The following is a 22,284-nucleotide window of genomic DNA, read 5'->3' on the forward strand; positions in this document are numbered from 1 at the left end:
GACCAGTGGGTATTTACATTGCCCAGCAGCATCCTCACAGACATTCAGATCATTCTTCCAATCATATTCGTGTCATTAACACTCTTTAGTATGCATTTTGACCACACAATCCTTGAGATACACAAACCAGCACACAAATATGTTGAATGGACATCTATTCTTATTTCAGTATTCTTTGGTGTGAAATTCAACGAAATAGCTGCACTTTTAACTGTAAATCTTTTTCTTCTAAAAAATAGTTTCATAAATCGGTAAGAAACAATTTGTAATGTATGCAGCTGTCATTGTAGTAATGCCTTGTCTGATAGAAACCATCACCATATTATGTATTTACATACCAAGGATGACTCAGCATGAAAAAGATATTTGTAACCATGGGCAATGGATTATTTCCTATAACATACTTTTGGGAACCATATTTTTGCTGATTATAAATAAAGGTTGAAGGTAATGGAACTAATGAACTGTTGTATTAATATGAAAATAATCTATGAAATATGGTTAATAGTTCATGCCTCTTGTAGCTCCTGTAATGTATTTGTGTCAACTAGTTTTGATTGAGTGAATTCTGTGAAAAACACTGTTTACTCTCCTGTATTTATCTTCCCAGGCACAGGCAATAGGGTGGGGGAGCAAGTTAGGAATTAATCCTTATTGATATAAAAGTGATTAGAGTCACTCATATTACATAAATTGTTCAAAGTTTTGCCAAAACTTCAAATTGTATACTCCCACTTGATTTGCTTCACAACAGCATTCTGTTTACAACTGGACCAACTTAGTAGAAACTATGTGGATGTTTTACATTTCTTGGAGCTCTAATTACATTGACTGTAGTGACACTGGACCTAGAGCTGTCGAAATGTTTCTCTGAGATATTTCATGTGTATTATTCAACTATGTATGACCTCTGGCGAGATAAGATCAGAAGCACCAAAATAGCAGTTTACAAAACTTAGTCCACTCTTTACACTACAGAGACACTTGCTTGGGTGCAATAACATCTAACTCTACTACACTCACATTCAAAGAACATACATTTCTTTCAATAATGAAAGTTATATGAAACACTGATGAAAATATCTGTCTTTGTTGTATATCTTTAAATTGCGTTTTACCTTTTTTGCAATTATAACTCCAAAATATTTTTGTCAATAATATCAAAATTTAAAAAAGAAAAGAAATATCATTTTTTGTTGTATAGCTCCTGTATTCACCATATATATAGTTTGCTATTTGTTAGGTTTGCTTCCAATAATAATTCTAATGACAGAATCAGTTCCTCAGCATTTAATGATTTATATGCAAACTAAATCATCACAGTTATAAAACGCTAGTAATAAACATACATTATTTTCTTCCATTTAAAGTTGTCACTTGGTAACCTATAGTTACTTGCAAATTCAAGATATTCGAGGAGTATTGTAAAATAGTTTATTTATGTTTTCAATTAAAGATTATAAACCTACATTATATAAGTGGTCAATAAAACGATATTTCATGGTGTTCTTCACATCTCAATGATCGGTCTCTGCTTACTGTTTGCCAGTATCTAAGTATGATCTTGCAGAAAAGAGAAAATAATATGAATCTAAGTAAATGTCAACAGATTTTTTTTCCCAGTAAGTAACTGCAGTACTTTTGAAGAGATATTCTGAACTCACACAAAAAAATAGGGAAACAATATGAAATAAAACCTTATGAATTTTAACAGAGAATATTTGACAGCTGTTCTACAAATTTATTTGTTTATTTTGAAAATTAATTAACAAAATCAGAATTTACTCAGATTTTGAAGAAGAAAAATTATGAAAGTTTGTATATAAGATCAATGAAGACCACAACAACATGTTTAATATACAAGACACTAGTACAGAATATTGTAGTTTACTATGGCACTAACTACCAATCACTCAAAAGTGATGTAGAGACATACTGCTCCTCAATTGAAAATTGTAATGAACTTTAAATTCGCTTCAGTCAGAACAGTTTAAAGCATCAAGTTGTTCCAGTGAGCTGGACTGGACCTATATCAAGAACATTAACCTACCATGTAACTACCTGAATGTATCTCAGTACATGGCACATATATCTGAGCTCTTCTGTCCATGCTACTATTTAAGCTGTACTGAAATTTGGAAATGTAAGGTTATGTGCAAGCGCCTTTTCTGCTTGAAAGGGTAACTGGTATCTACGAGATTTCTTGCAGATAAATATATTTCTTTGTGGGTTTAAACTATATGAATAAACTGGTATATTGCTGCAATAAAAGGGAATTCAGAATACCTCCTTCATGAACCAATGTAAATAACATCAATTAATACTTTTGAAAGGTAATATCAAACCATATGTGAAATTGAGCTTGTAGAATTAAAGCATTACAATTTATTTTCTTTTGTTAAAAAATATATATATTTGGATATTTTATTTGACACAGGTAAAAAATATTTTACAAGCAAGAGAAAATCCAAATATATTACATTTCTTGATGCACTGTTATGTGACTATCAACATAAAATATAACATAAAACTGTTACACATTTTAGTGTATTCTTTAACAGTAAACTCAGAAAATTGTCAAATTTTCAAAAGGAAATTACTGTTACATTCTTCAAAGTAATAACAGGTATGATGTTTGCGACAATGACAAGAAAGTAAAAATCAAGGCACCCAATAACTAACTATTTCTTGTACTTACATGTAAAGTGATAACAGTATCACCGATATTATAGACCCTTTTACTTATCTATTTGTCATTAGAGAAGTATTTAAAGTTATGTGTCGTTTTGCCCATTTTATATGTGACTGAAAAATAGACAACATACACTATTCAAGAAAAATGAGATACTACAGACATTGTTTTTACTGGTAACCAGTTGTGTCATGTAGTACTGTAAGTAATGTTCCTATGTACTATGCTACTTGACAAAAGCCAACAAACCTATCTTATAATGCTAATATGTTGTGCAAAGCATTTGTCACTTATTGGTAATAAATTATGTCTCCATTCTGTTGAGTACACAAAAACAGCAAATTATACTTGCATTCTGTGGAGTACTGACACCATGCATTTGATACTGCAACAATATATTTAATCAAATAGATGCTGCATATGTGCATGTACAGGTATGTTACAAGTAAGATCATTTATATGTTTCTCTTTACAAAGAAATACAATGTTGATCCGACATCATCTCAAGAAAAATATTTAGATGAAATTGGGAACGCAAAATTAATGTTTAATACTGAAGCAATATGGTTATAGGAGATTTATATACACCTCACCAATGGCAACAACTATATGTTCAGACCCCACATCAGAGAAGTTTCAGTACTACTTCAAGTGTGAAGGTATAGATGTCTACATCAAATAAAGAACATTCATGACTGGATTAATAACTTGCAAAATTTGATATTTACTATGAAGGAAGTATTGTGACATTCATCACAAATTCAGAATTTTCTAGATGCACTTTAATATAGCACACACCATGCTATTATAGGAACTAACATTTGAAGCCTATTTTTTATCAAATAAATAGAAATAAAAAGACAAAGTAAAGTTTTGAGAATTATGTAAAAATATGTTTAATATATGCATTTCAGGTACAATATTCAAGTGACCAATAAGACACAAATATAATGTTTTACTGTTGATTTATCATTTACGTTTGCATATTTACCAGTAATCTGTTAGATTCCAAATTGGTCTTCGGTTTTTACATGCATGTTCAGGTAAAGATTGATTGAATTAGAATCTTAATGAATTATCAGTCTTCCTACAAGGAAACAATGCTTAATATCCTGAAAGATGCTTCATGTCCTGATAAAATATCATAGAATATTGACATGTTTGCATTTCAAGTTATGAATATGATTTTATTTTATCTAGCACCAAGGCAATAGATAACTAAAAAAAAAGAAAACATGAACCTACATGTTTCTTGTTATTAAGGTACCTGGAGGTATACTTAATTTAGCTTGTCAAAGCTTACAATTTGCACTGCAGAAGATCACTATTTACTGAAGGCATGGGTATTTCTGCTGAAAATTATGAAGTGTAAACTGTACCTACTATGTTAATGTAAGAAATACTAGGAAGTGTAACGACAGGAACTCTAAATGCGTGTAAAGCAGTGTTTCAGACAAGATCAATGATTGTAGGGACAATACTGCATGCGTCCAACTACATAGGTGAATGGTCAGTACTGTCAATTGCCATGCAAAGAAACCAGGTTCGATTCCTTGTAATGCCAAGGATTTTCCTTGGCGGAAGGACTCAAACAAGGGCTCTCAGCCCGGTGACGCCAATTGAGGAGCTACTTGACTGGGTAGTAGTGGCTCTGGGTCACAAAAACTGACAGCAGCCGAGTAAGCAGTGTACTGAGCCCACGACCCTCTATACTGCATCCAATGACGCGATTAGGGAGGGTGACATGTTTGTTCTGCCATGCAAAGAACCCAGGTTCGATTCCTTGTAATGCCAAGGATTTTCCTTGGCGGAAGGACTCAAACAAGGGCTCTCAGACCGGTGACGCCAATTGAGGAGCTACTTGACTGGGTAGTAGTGGCTCTGGGTCACAAAAACTGACAGCAGCCGAGTAAGCAGTGTACTGAGCCCACGACCCTCTATACTGCATCCAATGACGCGATTAGGGAGGGTGACATGTTTGTTCTGTACCAGTAGGCCCGCTAAGGCCTATGGACAGAGTTTATGTTTTACATGAAGAGTGTTTTCAGCAATCAAACAGTCTTATTGATTTGTTTGTATGTTTATAAGCTGCATTTGTGGTCATTTTCTGCTTGGATGATCGATAATTACTGGAAAAGTAAAAAAAAGAAGGAAATCAGTCCTTCAGAAGTAACATCGCAGTATTTCTTTTGCATTACATAGGGGAAATGGCTACAGGAAACTTGTAAGAGATATTTAAAAAATATTCCCTGAAGGCAATGAAGTTAAGGGTATCAAATGGAAGGGGAACATCAAATAAGAAGAAGAAAGAATGCATATAAATTTGAATGGTAAAGAAGTATAAAAACGTAAAAGCGTGAATTTCTGTGGCACAAATTGTACAGCCTTGGAGCATTATCTTCATATCTGCAGTTCAATAGACACCAAATAACAAAGTTCTTTTGTGATTCTACCTGTCAGAATTTTCATAAGGCGAGGCGGTATTTGCTAGTTTCTAATTACAAGTCGAAATGCTGTACAGAATCTTAAAGATATTTGACATTTCAAGATGTCTATCAGGCTGCAGATGAAACTGTTAGAAGGCCGGTAGATGGCGCCCTACAGGATAAAAAGGTGTAATAAAAAAGCTTTCTTCTCACTGTGGAGAACCTGCTTCTTATTTTCGTAAAGCTCATGCCTCCTAGCTATTAGAAAATATTTGCATGACACCACATGCGGCTGCATTATAAGCTTTTATTTCTCACACTGAAGAAGTGTTTGGGCAAAGTATGTTTTCAACAACTGTGGTTATCAGAGGATGGGCTCCAAGTTTTATATATACATATATGGGAAAACGGAGAGGAAATGAAAAGCTAGGCTTCTTCTGTGGTTCTGCATTTCACACCTTTCACAAGGAGAGGAACTAGAAGATGAACGAAAACAGAACGACATAATTTCATTCGATCAGCTCACAACTTCTTGTAAGATGAGGTTACCAGGCTAACGTACGTTATGTTCATTAATTTTATCACAAAAACTACTGAAAATGATTTTGGCCCGAAATGTGTCAAGTGTGAGAAATAAACGATTATAGAGCAACCTGTAGGTATCTGAAGATGGTCTCACTCCGACCCTTCTACTTTGCAGCAGTTGACGCCTCGGAGCAGCCTTGTTGTCACACACTGTGAGACGGAATTAATGTGTGGTCGCCAGTCGTTGACTCTAGGTCGATATCTGGCCGATCGGTAAGGTGAGACCGCGATATTATAGGTCTCGCTGCTCCCGTTCTTACTGGAGATACCCGGCCTCTCCGAGACGCTTCGGTTCCACCCGCTGCGAGACAGTAGTCGATGTGTAGACGCCAGCAGTCGACCCTCGGTCGATATCTGGCGGGCTGGTAAGCTGAGACCCAGATGTCGCGGGACTCAGTGCTTTTTTTCTACTCGTACCGGGGTCCATCACGGTAAGTAGACTCTGGCCGTGTTCTGGAAGGGTTGGCGGCAGACGGGACAATCTGCGACTGACAAGGCGCAGTCGACGCAGGCCACGATGTGCCCACAGGGCAGGAACACGACGCCCATTTCCTTCTCGAAGCATATTTTGCAGAGACGCTTCTCTTCGGTGGCACCGTTTTCCGTCTCCTCGACGCGGCTGCCCGGTGTCTCTTGTCGCGGTTGCGACTCGGAGCTTTCGGCCCGTACGGCGGTCGCAGATTGGTGGGGATCCCTTTTGGCGGCGATCAAGGCGTCCCTCTTCCGAGCGATCTCGTTGACGAAGTCGTTGCCGCGGTGCAGCCGCACGTGCCAGCAGCCGGGGAACCAGAGCTCGTGCTCCACCCAGGGGTCGTCGCTGGCCTCCCAGTCGCGCAGCCCCCTGCCGCAGTAGTAGCAGACGGTGCGGTCGCCGCTGCCCGAGTAGAAGAAGCCCGCCTCGCAGAGCGCCGAGGGCTTCACGGGGATGGCGGGCGGCCAGTCCTTGAACGAAGCCAGCCTCGCCTCGCGCGCACAGTACTGGGGCCAGGCGGGGCGCGTCGCGTGCACCGCCGTCGCTTTCGGCTGCGGTCGCGACTGCAGCGCCGCCGGCGGCTGGAACGGGCTGCACGAGTCGTAGGAGACGGCGTCGGCGCAGCCGCGCCGCGACGAGTTGTGGAACGGGCACCGGGGAGACCACCTGCGGTGCTCCGCCAACGGGTCGTCGCTGGGTTCCCACTTGTTGATGACGACGTCGCAGTAGAAGCACTTCACCGCGTCGTCGCCACGGCGCAGGAAGTAGAATCCGGCGGCCGCCACCTGTAACACACCAACAGTGCACAACCTTAGTACACGACCTCAAATAATCCTATGCTTGACAAACTGCCTATTGGCTTCTGTCTCGGGTTCTTCGGCCGACGTTCATCTAATGATTTTTCTGACGTTTCGCCAGCAGGAGTGGCTGGCATTGTCAAAGCTTCACCCTCCATTGCCGGTGGTGAACTGGAGGCGAGCTCGCGGCCGCAGGCTATATGTACCTGCCGCGCCAACGTCCGAGGGCTTCTCCGCGGTCATTTCCGGTGCGGTTCTCCTCTTGCTACCTGCGACGGTCGTTCGCTGCAGTACGGGAAGCCGGGATCCGTTTACCTTAAGGCTTTCCTCTTTCTCGTTGAAACACGTTTACCTTAAGGCTTTCCTCTTTCTTGTTGAAACACGCGAACAGTTTCAACAAGAAAGAGGAAAGCCTTAAGGTAAACGGATCCTGGCTTCCCGTACTGCAGCGAACGACCGTCGCAGGTAGCAAGAGGAGAACCGCACCGGAAATAACCGTGGAGAAGCCCTCGGACGTTGGCGCGCCAGGTACATATAGTCTGCGGCCGCGAGCTCGCCTCCAGTTCACCACCGGCAATGGAGGGTGAAGCTTTGACAATGCCAGCCACTCGTGCTGGCGAAACGTCAGAAAAATCATTAGATGAACGTCGGCCGAAGAACCCGAGACAGAAGCCAACAGGCATTTTGTCAACAAGTGCCCACGAAAGCCTTAACAATTTTGTAATCCTATACTTATTTTTATTTTAGACACAATCACATTTATAAGAAGATTATAGCTGAAATAGAAGGGATACAAAATGCAGAATGATACACTACTCGCCATTAAAATTGCTACACCACGAAGAAGACGTGCTACAGACGATAAATTCAGCCGACGGGAAGAACATTCTGTGATATGCAAATGATTAGCTTTTCAAAGCATTCACACAAGTTTGGCGCCGGTGGCGACACCTACAACGTGCAAGGAAAGTTTCTAACCGATTTCTCAAACAGTAGTAGGCCGTCGTTGCCTAGTGAAACGTTGTTGTGATGCCTCGGGTATGGAGGAGAAATGCGTACCATCACGTTTCCGACTTCGATAAAGGTCGGATTGCAGCCTATCGCGATTGCGGTTTATCGTATCGCGACATTCTTGCTCGCGTTGGGTTCTAGGCGCTACAGTCTGGAACAGCGCGACCGCTACGGTCGCAGGTTCGAATCCTGCCTCGGGCATGAATCTGTGTGATGTCCTTAGGTTAGTTAGGTTTAAGTAGATCTAAGATCTAGGGGACTGATGCCCTCAGAAGTTAAATCCCATAGTGCTTAGAGCCATGTGAACCATTTTTTTGCTCGCGTTGGTCGAGATCCAATGACCGTTACCAGAATATGGAATCGGTGGGTTCAGGAGGGTAATACGGAACGCCGTGCTGGATCCCAACGTCCTCGTATCACTAGCAGTCGAGATGACAGGCATCTTATCCGCATGGCTGTAACGGATCGTGCAGCCACGTCTCGATCCCCGAGTCAATGGATGGGGACGTTTGCGAGACAACAACCGTCTGCATGAACAGTTCGTTTGCAGCAGCATGGACTATCAGTTCGGAAACCATGGCTACGGTTACCCTTGACGCTGCATCACAGACATGAGCGCCTGTGATGGTGTACTCAACGACGAACCTGGGTGTACGAATGGCAAAACGTCATTTTTTCGGATGAATCAAGGTTCTGTTTACAGCATCATGATGGTCGCATCCGTGTTGGGCGACATCGCGGTGAATGCAAATTGGAAGCGTGTATTCGCCATCGCCATACTGGCGTATCACCCGGCGTGATGGTATTCGGTTCCATTGGTTACACGTCTCGCTCACCTCTTGTTGTGCCATTGGTTACACGTCTCGGTCACCTCTTGTTCGCACTGACGACACTTTGAACAGTGGACGTTATATTTCACATGTGTTACGACCCGTGGCTCTACCCTTCATTCGGTCCCTGCGAAACCCTACATTTCAGCAGGATAATGCACGACCGCATGTTGCAGGTCCTGTATGGGCCTTTCTGGATACAGAAACTGTTCGACCGCTGCCCTGGCCAGCACATTCTCCAGATCTCTCACCAACTGAAAACGTCGGTCAATGGTGGCCGAGAAACTGGCTCGTCACAATACGTCAGTCACTATTCTTGATGAACTGTGGTATCGCGTTGAAGCTGGATGGGCTGCTGTACCTGAACACGCCATCCAAGCTCTGTTTGACTCAATGCCCAGGCGTATCAAAGCCGTTATTACGGCCAGAGGTGGTTGTTCTGGGTACTGATTTCTCAGGATCTGTGCACCCAATTTGCTTGAAAATGTAATCACATGTCAGTTCTGGCTCTGAGCAGTATGGGACTTAACGTCTGAGGTCATCAGTCCCCTAGAACTTAGAACTACTTAAACCTAACTAACCTAAGGACATCACACACATCCATGCCCGAGGCAGGATTCGAACCTGCGACCGTAGCGGTCGCGCGGTTCCAGACTGTAGCGCCTAGAACCGCTCGGCCACCCCGGTCGGCACGTGTCAGTTCTAGTATAATATATTTGTCGAATGAATACCCGTTTATCATGTGCATTTCTTCTTGGTGTAGCAATTTTAATGTCCAGTAGTGTATTCCGTCCAAAGCCGTACAAACAAGCTGTTAAGCAGTGGTCGTAATGTTTTGGCTGATCAGCGTAATTATGAAAGGTAGGTTTTTATCTCGTGTGCAGACCCTTCAGTAGATACCAACTTCATGGTATCCGCTGAAGTCAAATCAACGCAGACGCCACTGCAAGATACAAGTTTAATTTTGGTGATGGGACTTTTTCTTCTTTGAAACATTAAGTATAAGGGCAGTCAAATGAAAGCAATACAGATGAAAAAAAACTAGTGTTGATTGGATTGTTTTGGAGGAGGAGACCAGACAGCGAGGTCATCGGTCTCATTGGATTAGGGAATGACGGGGATGGAAATCCGCCATACCCTTTCAAAGGAACCATCACGCGGGATTGAACCGCCGTCCTCCCGAATGCGAGTCCAGTGTCTAACCACTGCGCCACCTCGCTCGGTGAAAAAAAAAAAAAAAAAACACCCACACTACGTAAACTGTTCATTATTTCAAAAGTGATCGGCGTAAATGTTGGTACGTTTACGCCACTGTGAGACAAGATGGTCAATGCTTTCATGGAAAAATATTTGTGGTTTCCTACGGAACCATGACTGTGCCTAGGCGTGCACCTCTTTAAAGCAAATCTGCGGCCACGAATGCCTTTCTTCGGAGCTCCAGAAATACAGAAATCATATGGGAAGGCAGGTTGTGGAACGGTTTCCCAGCGAAGCGTCTCCAGCGTAGTCGAAACATTTGGCAACAAGTGGGCGGGCTCTATCCTCCAACAGAACAGGTCATTTCCATACGCTGCAAAAGTTGCGCTTCGACATACAAGTTGAACAACAGTGGATGCAACGTTGCCGTATTCCCTTCTCAACAACAAGTTATCTTTCTTCATCTTGTACTTTGATTACTCCCACTTTGCTTTTGTAGATGTTGCAGGTTACCTGGCTGTCTTTCTCCTTTAGCCCCAGATGCTTCGGACAAAGAGGTACATGCCTGGTTACAATCATGGTTCCGTGGGCAACATTTTTTCGCATTCACCGTCTTCTCTCGCAGTAGGATAAATGTATTAACGGCTAATAATAAAAGTGCAAGATGAAGAAAGGCAAGTAGTTGTTAAGAAAGGAGTATAGCAAAGTTACAACCACTGTTGTCCAGTTTGTACGTTGAAGAAGCAACGAAGACAGTGAAAGGAAATTTCAGTGGCTAGGGAACAGATACCTGCGCTAAGGATCGCAGACGGGATTAAGCGGCCGGCCGGAGTGGCCAAGCGGTTCTAGGCGCTACAGTCTGGAACCGCGCGACCGCTACGGTCGCAGGTTCGAACCCTGCCTCGGGCATGGACGTGTGTGGTGTTCTTAGGTTAGTTAGGTTTAAGTAGTTCTAAGTTCTAGGGGACTGATGACCACAGCAGTTAAGTCCCATAGTGCTCAGAGCCATTTGAACGGGATTAAGCGCTGTAACCCAATGTGAGACAGACCTGGAAGTCTCGTTTGCAGGAATGAACAGCGTACTTAGCACAGATAAACACAACAAAGACAAAGGCGATGAAGGGTAATAGAAAGGCGATTGGCGACTCGCTTAACATCAGAAATTGGGAACGGAACTGTAGCACACGAGTGTATCATTCTTCTGTCCACAAAGCAAAATTACTGAAGATGGTCAAACGAAGGAACACATCAGAAGTAGATTGTCACAGGCGAAGGACACTCTATTCAATGAAACAGCTCCATTGATATCTAAAATTGATTTGGAACTGAGGAAGACGTTGCTGAAAGAGTGCATCTGAAGCACAGCACTGTGCAGAAGTGAAACTTGGCAAAAAAAAAAAAAAAAAAAAAAAAAACTCGACACTTTGGAAATATGGTGCTAAGGAAGAATGTTAAAAATTAAATGGACACGAAGTATTAAATGAAGAAATATTAAAAAGAATAGATTGGGAAAGATGTCTAAGCAAGACCATTCAAAATGGTTCAAATGGCTCTGAGCACTACGCGACTTAACTTCTGAGGTCATCATTCGCCTAGAACTTGGAACTAATTAAACCTAACTAACCTAAGAACATCACACACGTCCATGCCCGAGGCAGGGTTCGAACCTGCGACCGTAGCGGTCGCTCGGTTCCAGACTGTAGCGCTTAGAACCGCACGGCCACTAAGGCCGGCCAAGACCAATACCAGAAGAAGAGACAAGTTGGTTATTGCGACAACTGATACGGCATTCAGAAACACTTAAACTTGAGCTGGAAGCAGCAGTATTGGGGAAAATTAATAATGACAGACAAAGATTACAATAGGTACGATACAACTTAAATTTCTTCATACTGCAAGAAATTGGCTGTGGATTGCGACTGTATTACGAAACATATAAAATAACACTTTTTCGGTTTCACTAACATCTGTTTTCCAATATTTATGGTACAACACGTTTCGGCAGTATCAAGTACCTAATATTTATGCATAAATTTTTAATTATAGACTCCCGCGAAGTACACAAGCTATAAGGATTTTTGGTACTTCATGGGGCTCCGGCATTAACACTTGATACATAAATATTACGCACCTGATGTTGGTGGTATGCTGCCAAAACGCATACTGCCAATAAATATTTGAAAATAAGCGGGAGTGAAGCTGAAAAGGTGCTTTTTATAAATATACAATACAAATTAGTGAGGGTGTGAGACGCAGTAATTAGTTTATTTAGAGACAAAAAGATTAGCACAAGATAGGGTAAGATGGAGGACAGAATGAAACCAATGAAAATACGGAAGTTCTTTTTTAAAAAAAAGATCCACTGAAATGTACATATAACATAAATTACAGTAGCATATAGGGATTCTTGATAGTCTCTCGAAAAGCTCGTTGAAGGGAGCAGTTGAATCGATAGACATCGGTTACTATTCGCTGGTATTGTTTTCTTGTCGCTGCCGAGATTAAGCAGCACATCGTCTCATGTTACTTGCGCAGCTGGTAACATTCTAGTCCTTGAGCTACTTTTGCGTTTTGGATTCTGAAGACGGAAATAATTCCTAAACGAGTCACGCTAACTTCGTGATCATTCTTCCCCTGTTGTGTGATTTTTTATGCGACCTAGACAGCTTAACTACAGATGTACACATATTCACTAGAATGGTCGCTAGTCTCCTACGTTACTTTACGTCGCGTCGTTATTATTAATCACCCTGTTTTATGGGTGTGATATGTCAATAAATAAGTTTAATTGAGTTACACGTAACATTACTGCGATCGATAACTCTGCGCGTTATTTCTGCATTTGCTAAACAGTGCTAGCAAGAATGAAACTTCATGGCAGATTAAAACTGTGTGCCGGACCGAGACTCGGACTCGAGACCTTTGCCTTCCGCGGGCAAATGATCTACCAACTGAGCTACCCACGCACGACTCACGCCCCGTCCTCACAGCTTTAATTCCGCCAGTACCTCGTCTCCTACCTTCTAAACTTGAGAGAAGCTCTCCTGCTTCTGTGAAGTTTGGAAGGTAGGAGACGAGGTACTGGCGGAATTAAAGCTGTGAGGACTGGGCTGTGAGTCGTGCTTGGGTAGCTCAGTTGGTAGAGCCCTTGCCCGCGAAAGGCAAAGGTCCCGAGTTCGAGTCTCGGTCCGACACACAGTTTTAATCTGCCAGGAAGTTTAATATCAGCGCACACTCCTCTGTAGAGAGGAAATTTCATTCTAGTGCTAGCTAAAGTTGGTAACGACCAGAAATCTGTCCGACACACAGTTTTAATCTGGCAGGAAGTTTAATATCAGCGCACCAGACTTGGCCACTGTTTCTATGTTTCGATACAGTGTATCGATACTGGAACTGTTTCAGTGTTTCGGAACGGCTATGGTTCACTGTTTCGAAACAGTGGTGTTTCATTCCGCCCCTGTCTCGGATCTCGAGCCAGACACAGAAACTGTATCGTTGTTTCAAAATAAGACTGTTTCAGTCCACCTGCGCCTGGAACGGAGTAATTGTATCGAAACAGTGATGTTTCATTCCGCTCTGTGTCGGACGAGATTCGGGCTCGGCACAGGTACTGAAACACAACATACCACTTCATGAAACACTTTCAAGAGTGTCGAAATCTTTAGACAAGCAATAGGATGAAGCTTAAGATATCCGAAAATAAAGCTTCGTTTCTAGCTGACTGTCCTATTCCGAAATGGCGTTACATCTGCTTTATAAACACTAACCAAACAATAAAACAATGCATACTGTTCACATTCAAAATAATAAATATGTGAAAATGATTCAGTTAAATTACACTTTTTTTTATAACATACGCTTCTCTGTTCATGTACAGTGATCATATTAAGAAACGCAAGTAAGACTACAACATTTTAAATAAAAAAGGCGTTGAGTGACAGTTATTAGACATGTATATAAATTTGATGTAGCTATAATTGCAAGCAATCTGTTTGACATATCACTGATAGTGTAATGGTAAACGGGAAGTATCGTAAATTTATAGTAACGGTTCGAAACACCTTGAAACACAAAAAAATTTTTCTGTTATATTTTGTTATTTATTCAAATTATTTGGCGTTATTTGTGAGTCTATTGTCACTGTGTCTATTATCCACAATGATTCCCTTTGTGTGCATGGAAATTAGCAGGATGGGTATATTAGCCATACTAATGAAGAACCTCCAGTTCCGTTCGTGGTGGTTCTTCTGTCTTCAGCAAAGGCTTTCCTCAGCTAATTGGAAAGTATGAAAGTCACATGAAAAAAAAGCAGCGCATTTGCTGCAGGAAATACGAAACTGCCAAGACGCCTAAGTGATAGTTTCATACTTTCTGCGATATGATTAGCGCTCTCGCACCTCATTTGTGTTTATATGGACATACTTATACAGTAGACATTCAAGATGATAAAATGTGTAGGTTTATTAGATTACAAAACACAAACTGTTTCACTGTTTCGAAACACCGTATCGAAACATTATGTTGTACTGTTTCATTTGTATCGAAACATTTACGTGTTTCAGTTTGCCCATCTCTACAGCGCACACTCCTCTGTAGAGAGGAAATTTCACTCTAGTGCTAGCTAAAGTTGGTAACGACCAGAAATCTGTTCGAGTCTCTGTCCGACACACAGTTTTAATCTGCCAGGAAGTTTAATATCAGCGCACCAGACTTGGCCACTGTTTCTATGTTTCGATACAATGTATCGATCCCTGGAACTGTTTCAGTGTTTCGGAACGGCTATGGTTCACTGTTTCGAAACAGTGGTGTTTCATTCCGCCCCTGTCTCGGATCTCGAGCCAGACACAGAAACTGTATCGTTGTTTCAAAATAAGACTGTTTCAGTCCACCTGCGCCTGGAACGGACTAATTGTATCGAAACAGTGATGTTTCATTCCGCTCCGTGTCGGACGAGATTCGGGCTCGGCACAGGTACTGAAACACAACATACCACTTCATGAAACACTTTCAAGAGTGTCAAAATCTTTTGACAAGCAATAGCATGAAGCTCAAGATATCCGAAAATAAAGCTTCATTTCTAGCTGACTGTCCTATTCCGAAATGGCGTAACATCTGCTTTATAAACACTAACCAAACAATAAAACAACGCATACTATTCGCATTCAAAATAATAAATATGTGAAAATCATTCAGTTAACTTACATTTTTTTATAACATACGCTTCTCTGTTCATGTACAGTATCATATTAAGAAACGCAAGTAAGACTACAACATTTTAAATAAAAAAAGGCGTAGAGTGACAGTTATTAGACATGTATATAAATTTTATGTAGGTATAATTGTAAGCAATCTGTTTGACATATCACTGATAGTGTAATGGTGAACGGGAAGCATCGTAAATTCATAGTAACGGTGCGAAACACCTTGAAACACAATTTTTTTCTGTTATATTTTGTTATTTATTCGAATTATTTGGCGTTATTTGTGAGTCTATAGTCACTGTGTCTATTATCCACAATGATTCCCTTTGTGTGCATGGAAATTACCAGGATGGGTATATTAGCCATACTAATGGAATGTGGGAATCCCAGTAGCATATCTGTTGTTTCTGCAGTTTGCTCCCACCTCCAGTTCCGTTCGTGATGGTTCTTCTGTCTTCAGCTAAGGCTTTCCTCAGCCAATTGAAAAGTATAAAAGTCACATGACACAAAAGCAGCGCATTTGCTGCAGGAAATACGAAACTGCCAAGACGCCTAAGTGATAGTTTCATACTTTCTGCGATATGATTAGCGCTCTCGCACCTCATTTGTGTTTATATTGACATACTTACACAGTAGACATTCAAGATGATAAAATGTGTAGGTTTATTAGATTACAAAACACAAACTGTTTCGCTGTTTCGAAACACCGTATCGAAACATTATATTGTACTGTTTCATTTGTTTCGAAACATTTACGTGTTTCAGTTTGCCCATCTCTACAGCGCACACCCCTCTGTAGAGAGGAAATTTCATTCTAGTGCTAGCTAAAGTTGGTAACGACCAGAAATCTGTTCGAGTCTCGGTCCGACACACAGTTTTAATCTGCCAGGAAGTTTAATATCAGCGCACACTCCTCTGTAGAGAGGAAATTTCATTCTAGTGCTAGCTAAAGTTGGTAACGACCAGAAATCTGACAACACTGTTCGATGTAGTTTGATTTCTATCGATTCAACTGTAAGTAGGCTGTTTATGTTTTGTTATTGGCAACGTTACATAGCGCTCTGTATGAAAATCACTGGCTGTGCTTTGTGCAGTCTGTGGCTAGTTTTGCATTGTTGTCTGCCATTGTAGCGTTGGGCAGCGGCAGCTGGATGTGAACAGCGCGTAGCGTTGCACAGTTGGAGGTGAGCCGCCAGCAGTGGTGGATGTGGGGAGAGAGATGGCGGAGTTTTGTAATTTGTCATGAACTGCTATATATATATATATATATATATATATATATATATATATATATATATATATATATATATATATATATATATATATATAATGACTATTAAGGTAAATACATTGTTTGTTCTCTATTAATATCTTTCATTTGCTAACTATCCCTATCAGTAGTTAGTGCCTTCTGTAGTTTGAATCTTTTATTTAGCTGGCAATAGTGGCGCTCGCTGTATTGCAGCAGTTCGAGTAATGAAGATTTTTGTGAGGTAAGTTATTTGTGAAAGGTATAGTTAAATGTTAGTCAGGGCCATTCTTTTGTAGGGATTTTTGAAAGTCAGATTGCGTTGCGCTAAATAATATTGTGTGTCAGGTTAAGCAAAGTCGTGTATAAATTTTTCTAAGGGGACGTTTCACAACTACTCCGATCAGGCGCCTCATCGGAGAGCGCGTACACACCTCTTCGGCGGCCAGGAAGCTGACTGGCCAGTCGCCGTGCCTGAAGGTCCGCAGGCGGCCTTCCGTCGTGGCCAGCGACGGCGCGGCGTAGTCGGCGACGTCCGCCGGCCGCGGCGGCTGCTGGCCGGGCGCTGCGCCGCCGTCGCCCGCGGCGGCTGTGGACGGCGTGGGTTGCAGCAACATGGCGGCAGTAGCAGGAGCAGCTAGCTTAGCTGTGCGTCCGCGTGAGTTGGTCTGTTGTCGCTGGCCGCGCTCCAACTGACGCGCTAGCGCTGCGCATTTGAACGCGCAGCCTCAGCACAGGCCGTTATCTGTTTACTGCCGCGGCGATAATACCGGGAAGTGCTCACCACAGACGCTAACCGCACACCGTCAGCGTGAGCAGTCGCTCGCTGCCAGCGATGACGCCTTTCCTGTGCCTGCTGTTTACCGAGAGTTGCGCAACACGATTCTTTTTCCCGATTCGATTCCTACGATTCAATCTCACATTGCTAATCCATTCCTACGTTTCGTTCACGATTCTTTCACGATTCGTTTTAGTCTGCGATGGCACGATTCTTACGGAATGCAAAAAGCTCTACACCTTACTCACAGATCGCAGGACATGTCTGAAATTTTCAATGGGGTTAGAATCGAACTGTGTCATGATCTTCGACCATAAATGTAATAGACTGGCCCTGACGTCATTTTCGTGGCTCCAACATCTCTGGGCTGAAGTCACGTGAATGTTGGCAAAACATGGTTGTTTCGTGTTGCGCTTATGGCTGTACTCAGCGTTTTGTCAGGGGAAATGGCATTACATTTCACGTGTAAGTGTTTCTATGATAGAGCAGATGCGTTTATTGAAATCTGCTGAAATGACTTTTATATGTTTTTTACACTTGAAATAGAGTATCACGTAAATTAAAGTGTTGAAAGTGGTGCCTGTAAAGTCAGACTCGTATTACATTTTGGAAAGTATCTGTGATGATTCGGTTACAGAAGTAAGTATAACTGTTTCTCATTCCTACTCATAGGTTCCCTAAGGATGAAAAAAACCGAAGGCAACTTTGGATACAGGCCCTGAAACGGAAAAACTTCGAAGTCTCACCTTTCATCTAAAATATCTTTTTTTTAAACTGGTAGTTTAAACTTATGTAAAAATAGTGGGAACTGAACCTTTGAAGTGCACCTAAAATTGATACTCTAAAATGGACCTGCTGCTAAAGTCGACAATTTTGGGACCTATAGTTGACATAATTCCCATATCCCATTTTCTTTTATAAGTGACTAGAGCTCAAAACGCGGCGAATCCAATATTTAAAGTTTTGACACGAGCCCACTCTTACTGTTTAAAAGAATTTTAACGACATTTTACTTTAACTGATAGTTTATAGTAATTTAGTCCCACTGCCCACCAGAGGGGTCTTCGATATATTTTTTAGATTTTATAAGTGGTACTGTGAACAAATCCAGGTCAAATGTAGTTCTGACATAATTTTTCGCAAATAAAAAAGTAATTTTTGTTGGAAGCGTTTGGCAGTCAATTGAGAAATGTGGGTAAAATACGATACAAACACAGGATGGCAGACCGCTCATTTGAAATCCCGCCACGTTTTGCCAACAGTCACGTGGTTTATGTTGGAGCCACACCAGCCCTATAGCTTCTGCACAGCAAGGCCAGTCTACTAGTATCTATGGTCGAAGGTCATGATAAGATATGCCAGAAATAGTTTATTTATTAGTAAACATGTATATAACGTTACATGTGTGATTCTCGATTTATACGTGTAATGCCTTAATCGATAAAAGATCACGTTTGATTTGATTGCGTCTATTGTTTTATTTCAGTATGCCAGGAAAGAGGAGTCGATTTGTGCGAAAGGTGGTGCAAAATTGCTTCATTTGTTCACACGCATCCTCCAATTGACTGCCATCTGGCGGTCGTAATTATTCGGCACGACTCGGCATGATTCGGAAGTTGCCTTCGAAGCATAGCTACTAAGAATCGATGAATCGTTGGAATTTGGAATCGTCACGACTCGGAAACACGAAACCGTTCTTACGATTCTTTTGAACGACGATTCGTCCTGATCACGATTCGATTCTTACGATTGTTTATTTAGAGTCGTTCAAATGAATCGCCACAACTCTACTGCGTACAGAGCGCAGTGCTAACCACTCGCGAACTTCTCTCTGCAGCGTTGGCAGTCGCAGCTGCAGCCTGGTTTCTGTACAAGTTGGGAACAACCTTTCGGATCACGTATTTCATCCCTGCTACCTCCACAATTACGGAGAGTTTTCCAGGCTATATGATCAAAAGCTTCCTGTAAATCTATAAATACAATGAACATAGTCTGCAGAATCTATACTGGCCTAGAAGAAAAGAGTATATTTCAGTTGGATGTAAGCAACTGAGGAATGAAGATTTCAACTGCGCGTACTGGCACGTTAAAGCGATATTAGCACTTCACTGGTGCAATTCTCAGGCCCCTATACATGAGATTTTAGAGCATCAACAAGTATACAATGTTGATGGTGTTAGGACAGCAACCAGCTACAAATTTACTTTCAGTTCCTTTATTCAAAGGGTACCGTTACCGGTTTCGAATCGTTGTGATTCATCCTCAGACGGCTTACACGCTTTCTTTACGACATGTGGTGTGTTTTTCATAGATTAATTGTCGTGAAAAATACACCACATGTCATAAAGAAAGCGTGTAAACCGTCTGAGAATGCGGTACCCTTTGAATAAAGGAACTGAAAGTAAATTTGTGGCTGGTTGCTGTCCTAACACCATCAACATTTGTCCTCAAACAACAGCCACGGTCTCCATCGTGTCATTATACAACAAAATTGCATTAAGTATACAATGTAGTCTGCTTTATAACACAAGTCAACTATACAGATACAATGCAAGACCGGCAGAGGCCTCTACACGATAAAAAATCTAACAGAAAGGAAAATAAGACAGGCGAAATACCCTCAGACTTAAAGAAAAATATAATAATTCCAAACCCAAAGAAAGCAGGTGTTGACAGATGTGAAAATAAAGAGTGCCATCTGGTATGAGACAGGCGAACTACCCTCAGACTTAAAGAAAAATATAATAATTCCAATCCCAAAGAAAGCAAGTGTTGGCAGATGTGAAAATTACCGAACTATCAGTTTAATAAGTCACAGCAGCAAAATACTAACACGAATTCTTTACAGACGAATGGAAAAACTGGTAGAAGCCGACCTCGGGGAAGATCAGTTTGGATTCCGTAGAAATATTGCAACACGTGAGGCAATACTAACTCTACGACTTATCTTAGAAAATAGATTAAGGAAAGGTAAACCTACGTTTCTAGCATTTGTAGATTAGAGAAAGCTTTTGACAATGTTGACTGGAATACTGTCTTTCAAATTCTGAAGGTGGCAGGGGTAAAATACATTGAGCGAAAGGCTATTTACAATTCGTACAAAAACCAGAAGGCAGTTATAAGAGTCGAGGCGCATGAAAGGGAAGCAATGGTTGGGAAGGGAGTGAGACAGGGTTGCAGCCTATCCCCGATGTTATTCAATCTGTATATTGAGCAAGCAGTAAAGGAAACAAAAGATAAATTCGAAGTAGGAATTAAAGTCCGTGGAGAGTAAATGGAAACTTTTAGGTTCGCAGATGACATTGTAATTCTGTCAGAGACAGCAAAGGACCTGGAAGAGCAGTTGAGCGGAATGGACAGTGCCTTGAAAGGAGGATATAAGATGAACATCAACAAAAGCAAAACGAGTATAATGGAATGTAGTCGAATTAAATCGGGTCATGCTGAGGAAATTAGATTAGGAAATGAGACGCTTAAAGTAGAAAATGAGTATTGCTATTTGGGGAGCAAAATAACTGATGATGGTCGAAGTAGAGAGGATATAAAATGTAGACTGGCAATGGCAAGGAAAGCTTTTCTGAAGAAGGGAAATTTGTTAACATCGAGTACAGATTTAAGTGTCAGGAAGTCGTTTCTGAATGTATTTGTATGGAGTGTAGCCATGTATGAAAGTGAAACATGGACGATAAATAGTTTAGACAAGAAGAGAATAGATGCTTTCGAAATGTGGTGTTACAGAAGAATGCTGAAGATTATATGGGTAGATCACATAACTAACGAGGAGATATTGAACAGAATTGGGGAGAAGAGGAGTTTGTGGCACAACTTGACAATAAGAAGGGACCGGTTTGTAGGACATGTTCTGAGGCATCAGGGGATCACAAATTTAGCATTGGAGGGCAGCGTGGAGGGTAAAAATTATAGAGGGAGACCATGAAATGAATACAGTAAGCAGATTCAGAAGGATGTAGGTTGCAGTAAGTAATGGGAGATGAAGAAGCTTGCACGGGATAGAGTAGCATGGAGAGCTGCATCAAACCAGTCTCTGGACTGAACACCACAACAGCAACAACTTGCAACAAACCACACTACAACAGAACATGTTCACATGCTTTCTGACATGAATAAACTAACACATTACACATAAAAGACATCTAATAGAAACTACGAGAAAAAATATGAGGTGTGACATAACCAGTCAAATGCATGAAATGATCGTAAATCAGAACACATAGTAGTAGAGGGGTGAATTTTTTTATATGAAGGTGGGTGGTTTTCTTTGTACAATTAGGATTGGTTTTAGCCATGTGACTTGAATGCGTCTTACATTCTGTATTAAAAAATGCACCTCTATACTAGCTGTGTTTTCATTTTTGGTTATTTCATACGTTTGACTGGTTACATCACATATTTTTCCTGTGGTTACTATTGGATGTCTTGTATGAGTAATGTGTTTGTTTATTGATGCCAACCAGCATGTGAAAATGTTCTGGTGCAGTGTGGTTTGTTGCAAATTTAACTCTTTATTTCCCTTTATGTTACATTTTGTGTAGAGCAACGAACTTTGCCGGTCTTGCCCTGTATCTGTATTATTACTTTGTGTTATACACCAGACATACACTGCATTGTATACTTGTTGATGTTCTGATGCACAAGGGTCTGAGGTTGGCACCTGTGAAGTGCCGAATCTATTAGAACTTATAGAAGAACGGTTGTTGTTTGGTATTTCCTCTACATACTGTTTGATCACCCACTGTCCCGAGTTCGTGATGGATCCAAGTAAATTTTTCAGAAATGGTTTGCGTACAGCGTGTGCTGAACAACCAGTTCCTATAAGAAATCTATCTAAATCTCGTTGAACTTTTCTAAAAATATTTTCATGTCCCTTTCTTTTCACACGACCAAAATTACTGTTAGTGTTATCAGCAGTATAAAACACCAACTTGTCTTCACGCACTGCAAAACATATTGAGTCAAAATCTGAGCAGTGTGTAAGGTGCCTCTTACGTGAGGAAGACATTTTTTACCAGTTTTAATAAATTATTG

At 41.3% G+C, this 22,284-nt stretch overlaps 1 protein-coding gene across 1 annotated transcript; it reads right to left on the reverse strand.

Moving 5' to 3' along the window:
* Window positions 1-1,420: 1,420 nt before the first annotated feature.
* Window positions 1,421-17,160, reverse strand: LOC126176924 (baculoviral IAP repeat-containing protein 2-like). Its single transcript, XM_049924110.1, has 2 exons — window positions 16,895-17,160; window positions 1,421-6,960 (listed from the first exon to the last, which is right to left on the reverse strand). Exons 1-2 carry the CDS (start codon window positions 17,075-17,077, stop codon window positions 6,130-6,132), a joined length of 1,014 nt encoding a protein of 337 aa, XP_049780067.1. The 5' UTR covers window positions 17,078-17,160; the 3' UTR covers window positions 1,421-6,129.
* Between the last annotated feature and the right edge of the window lie 5,124 nt (window positions 17,161-22,284).

The sequence above is a fragment of the Schistocerca cancellata genome, chromosome 3, assembly GCF_023864275.1.
Source record: "Schistocerca cancellata isolate TAMUIC-IGC-003103 chromosome 3, iqSchCanc2.1, whole genome shotgun sequence".
Taxonomy (NCBI): domain Eukaryota; kingdom Metazoa; phylum Arthropoda; class Insecta; order Orthoptera; family Acrididae; genus Schistocerca; species Schistocerca cancellata.

Coding starts and splice junctions, on each gene's coding strand:
- LOC126176924 (XM_049924110.1), bottom strand. CDS start 17,077: ATGTTGCTGCAACCCACGCCGTCCACAGCCGCCGCGGGCGACGGCGGC. Junction 6,961..16,894: donor GCTTCCTGGCCGCCGAAGAG/GTGTGTACGCGC, acceptor GGTGTGTTACAG/GTGGCGGCCGCCGGATTCTA.